The 3,894-nt window shown below is 45.5% G+C and overlaps 1 protein-coding gene across 1 annotated transcript in view; it reads right to left on the bottom strand.

The window, feature by feature from the left end:
• Positions 1-3,664, bottom strand: part of LOC106809452 (atrial natriuretic peptide receptor 1-like) — a 7,526-nt gene extending 3,862 nt beyond the window's left edge. Inside the window, exons 1-2 of the mRNA XM_014812532.1 lie at positions 3,439-3,664; positions 1,689-1,785 (exon numbers count right to left, since the gene is read on the bottom strand). Coding sequence (XP_014668018.1) covers positions 1,689-1,785; positions 3,439-3,664 — 323 coding nt within the window. The remainder of the gene's footprint in view (positions 1-1,688; positions 1,786-3,438) is intronic.
• Between the last annotated feature and the right edge of the window lie 230 nt (positions 3,665-3,894).

The following is a 3,894-nucleotide window of genomic DNA, read 5'->3' as shown; positions in this document are numbered from 1 at the left end:
CATCGTTGCCATGGTAACAACATTTTTTGTCGAAATATTCTAGAACCTGTAACTTCTGCACTTTTTACTCGATTGTCATGAAATTAATGTTTGTATTAAAATTAAAATTTAAAAATTAAAAAAAAAAATGAATTGGACAGTTCCTGCTTCAAAAGGCACAACGCACATCCTTCGGACAGGGTTCGTAAATTAAAATTTAAAAATTAACAAACAATTAACAAAAAATACGTGTGCCTGCGTGCACCGTAGGACCAACGACCCGTAGGACCAGCGACCCGTAGGACCAACGATCCGTAGGACTAAAGAACTGTAATCGAGCGAGTAACAAGGGAGGCAAAGAAAAGGAGTTTTGCACCCAACAGGCTAGGGTGCTCTCGTAATTATGAAGATAGGTTTACTGATAACAATTTATTACAAAAATTTGTGCTGAGATACCCCATAACTATATTAAATGCATATTGATTACAAAATACAACTCCTCTGGTGAGATATTGGCCATGTGCTAATACACTAACGTAGCCAGATTGTGTACTGACTGGTATGTGCAGCCAGCACCTTACATGCAATGACTTCTTCCCTTTTCTTAAGAGAGGTCTGCAGATAGAATATTATCATGTAAATCTATGCTAAAGTACCTCCTCTCTATTTTAAATGCTTATTTTTTGCAACATATTCTTCTTCTATGGAGATATCGCGCATACGCAAGCACCGTTTCAGTGGTGCAGTGTGGACTGAAGAAAACTAAATAACATAGATTGCTGGGATAGGGAGGGGTGGGAGGCCGACGAAATGCGGCAGGAAAGATAGTGGAGGGCGGTAGAAGAAGAGAGAGGCTGAGCGAAGAACAAGGGAGGCGAGGGGAGGGAAGGGAGGAGTCAAGTATGAGTTTTGCACCCAACAGGCTAGGGCGCTCTCCTAATCATAAACACAGGATCACTGATAAGATTCACTACCACAGGATAACAATTTATTACAAAAATCTGTGCTGAGATTCCCCCTATATATATAACCATATTAAATGCGTATTGATAACAAAATATAACTCTCCTGGTGAGATATTGCGCATGCGCTAACATGCAGACGTGGCCAGATTGTGTACTGACTGGTATATACAGCCGGCACCTTAGAATTACATGCAGGGACTTCATCCCATTTATTAAGAGAGGTCTACAGATGGAATGTTATCATATAAATCTATGCTAGGATGTCTTCTCTCCATTTTGAAAGCATATTTTTCGCAAAATATCATTCTTCTCGGGAGATATCGCGCATGCGCGAGCATCGTTTCATGGGTGCAGTCCGGACTGAAAAAACTGCATAATATAGCTTGCTGGGAGAGGGAGGGGTGGCAGACCAATGACATGACGCAGGAAAGATTGTTGAGAGCAGTAGAAGGAGAGGGAGGCTGAGCGAGGAACAATGGAGGCGAGGGGAGGGAAGGAAGGGAGTGAGGTATGAGTTTTGCACCCAGCAGGCTATATGGCGCTCTCCTTATTATAAACACAGGATCACTGATAACAATTTATTTACAAAATCTGTTCTGAGGTACCCCTAACAATTAAATGCATATAGACTATAGACAAAAAGTATAGAATCCAAAGCAATGCCCAGAGTAGATTTCCTATGCCACTCTGTGGGAAACTTCTGGCATGCAAGCGAACCTACCATTTCGCTAGTGAGTTACTCACGATCCGTTTGACTCCATGCGTGAAGCTGTGTTTACTGTATCTCCGAAGAGGCAATATCGAGGCATCTTCAATCCTACAACCCCGGCAACGGACGGACCTGTACGGATAGACGGTGCATGTATTCCTTTATACCCCCCGCCCCCCACGCGCACGACGAAACGACGTCCACACGACGACGCCTTGCTCTGGAAACCAATTAATAAACTAACGTATTAATTATGTCGCGCGTTTTCTGCCATTAGATTGCTATTATCGCCGGAGATAGTAATTACACGTTTCAAACTGGTACTTTAAAAACGGTGAGAATGAAGAGGAAACGAGAAGAAAGAGAAAGATAGAATAATATCGGTGAAAGAAAGAGCGTGAGAGAGAAAGAGAAAGAGAGAGATAGAGAGACAGGAAGAGTGAGAGAGAGAGATAGGACGAGAGAAAGAGAGGAAGAGAGAGAGAGAGAGACAGGAAGAAAGAGAGAGAGAAAGATCGAGAGAGAGAGAGAGAGAAGAGATGGAGATAGAGAGAGAGAGAGAGAGAGAGAGGACGAGCGAGAGAGCGAGAGAGAGAGAGAGAGACGAGAGAGAGAGAAAGAGAACAGAAAGAGAGAGCGAGAGAGACACAGAGAGAGAGCGAGGGAGGGATGGAGAGAGAGAGAGAGCGCGCGCGAGAGAGAGAGAGAGAAAGAGAAAGCGAGATAGAGAGACTTGAAGAGAGAAAGAGAGAAAGAGAAAAAGAGAGATAGAGAGACGGGAAGAGAGAGGGAGAGAGAGACAGGAAGAGAGCGAGAGAGCGAGAGAGAGAGAGAGAGAAAGAGAGAGAGAGAAAGAGAGAGAGTGCGAAAGAGATAGCCCGATAGAGAGACAGGAAGAGAGAAAGAGAAAAAGAGAGATAGAGAGACGGGAAGGGAGAGAGAGAGAGACAGGAAGAGAGCGAGAGAGCGAGAGAGAGAGACAGAGAAAAAGAGATAGAGAGACAGGAAGAGAGAGACAGAGAGATAGAGAGACAGGAAGAGAGAAAGAGAGAAAGAGAAAGAGAGAGAGAGAAAGACAGGGAGAGAGAGAGAGAGAGAGAGAGAGAGAGAGAGAGAGAGAGAGAAAGAGAGAAAGAGGCGATCACCGAAATTGTATATCGTCGCGATTTTGTAAAGGTTGTTGTTGAACTTTGTTTTGGACAAAAAATCGTTGGCGCCTACTTCCACATAGACTCGGTCGGCTCGCTGTTGCCAGACGATGGTTCGTCTGACACCACGTCCAGCGAGAGGAAAGATAAATAAACATCATTAGCTAACTCATCCGCAACCGTTACACTAGTCAGAGACTCGACTCACGGCACGTGCATGTCCCTCGGTCGACAGTATGCCGCGAGGAAAAGTCTCATAATAATTCATATCGGAAAGTCCACGCCGCCATATTGAGGTAGATAAGAGGGGTAACAAGTTGCCTATATATAACATAGTTACGATAGTTCTAGTCTAGGTTTATGATCTATAATTATTTCTCTTCACTAACATCGTACTTCAATTCACAGGTGAGTTTCTGTTTACATAAACATTTACAAATATGATTGTAGTCATTTGGTTAATGCAAAAACTAAAAACGCACGCGTGTTTACATTAATCATGTACTTTCCTAAGCGCGCGCCTCGGCCATTTTATACCCCCCTTTTCTATGACCTAAATAACAACGGATTAAATAGGAACGGGAAGGACAAAGGAGAGAGACGGAACAGGGACGGCAACGATGACGACGCCACCTACCGGAGTGTATTCCGATGCGGAGCTTGAGGCTGTCTTCCGGTCGATGCCGGATGCGGAACTTCTGGATGGCGCTGAGCAGGGCCAGGCTCATGCGCGCGATCTCCCGCGCATGCGTGATGCCGTTCTTCACCGGCAGACCCGAGACGACCATGTACGCGTCGCCTATCGTCTCCACCTGGGCGGTGGCGAGGACGATGATGATGACGATAGCAGTAAGGATAATCATCGCTAATGCATCGGCAGCACACGTACGAAGCACACGCAAGACATGCACCGCAACGCATACACAGCGGACGACTGCACATGCCGCGCAGCATGCGGGACGCACACACACACACACACCACACACACACAGCAACACACATCACACACATTCACACACAGGGCGCACACCGACACGCACTAGCACACACAGGCACACACACACACACACACACGCAGCACGCACACATGTAC

Source organism: Priapulus caudatus, unplaced genomic scaffold (assembly GCF_000485595.1).
Source record: "Priapulus caudatus unplaced genomic scaffold, Priapulus_caudatus-5.0.1 Scaffold356, whole genome shotgun sequence".
In the NCBI taxonomy this organism is placed as follows: Eukaryota; Metazoa; Priapulida; class Priapulimorpha; order Priapulimorphida; family Priapulidae; genus Priapulus; species Priapulus caudatus.
Note: the sequence above shows the minus strand (reverse complement) of the source record. Positions and strands in the feature narration are given on the sequence as shown.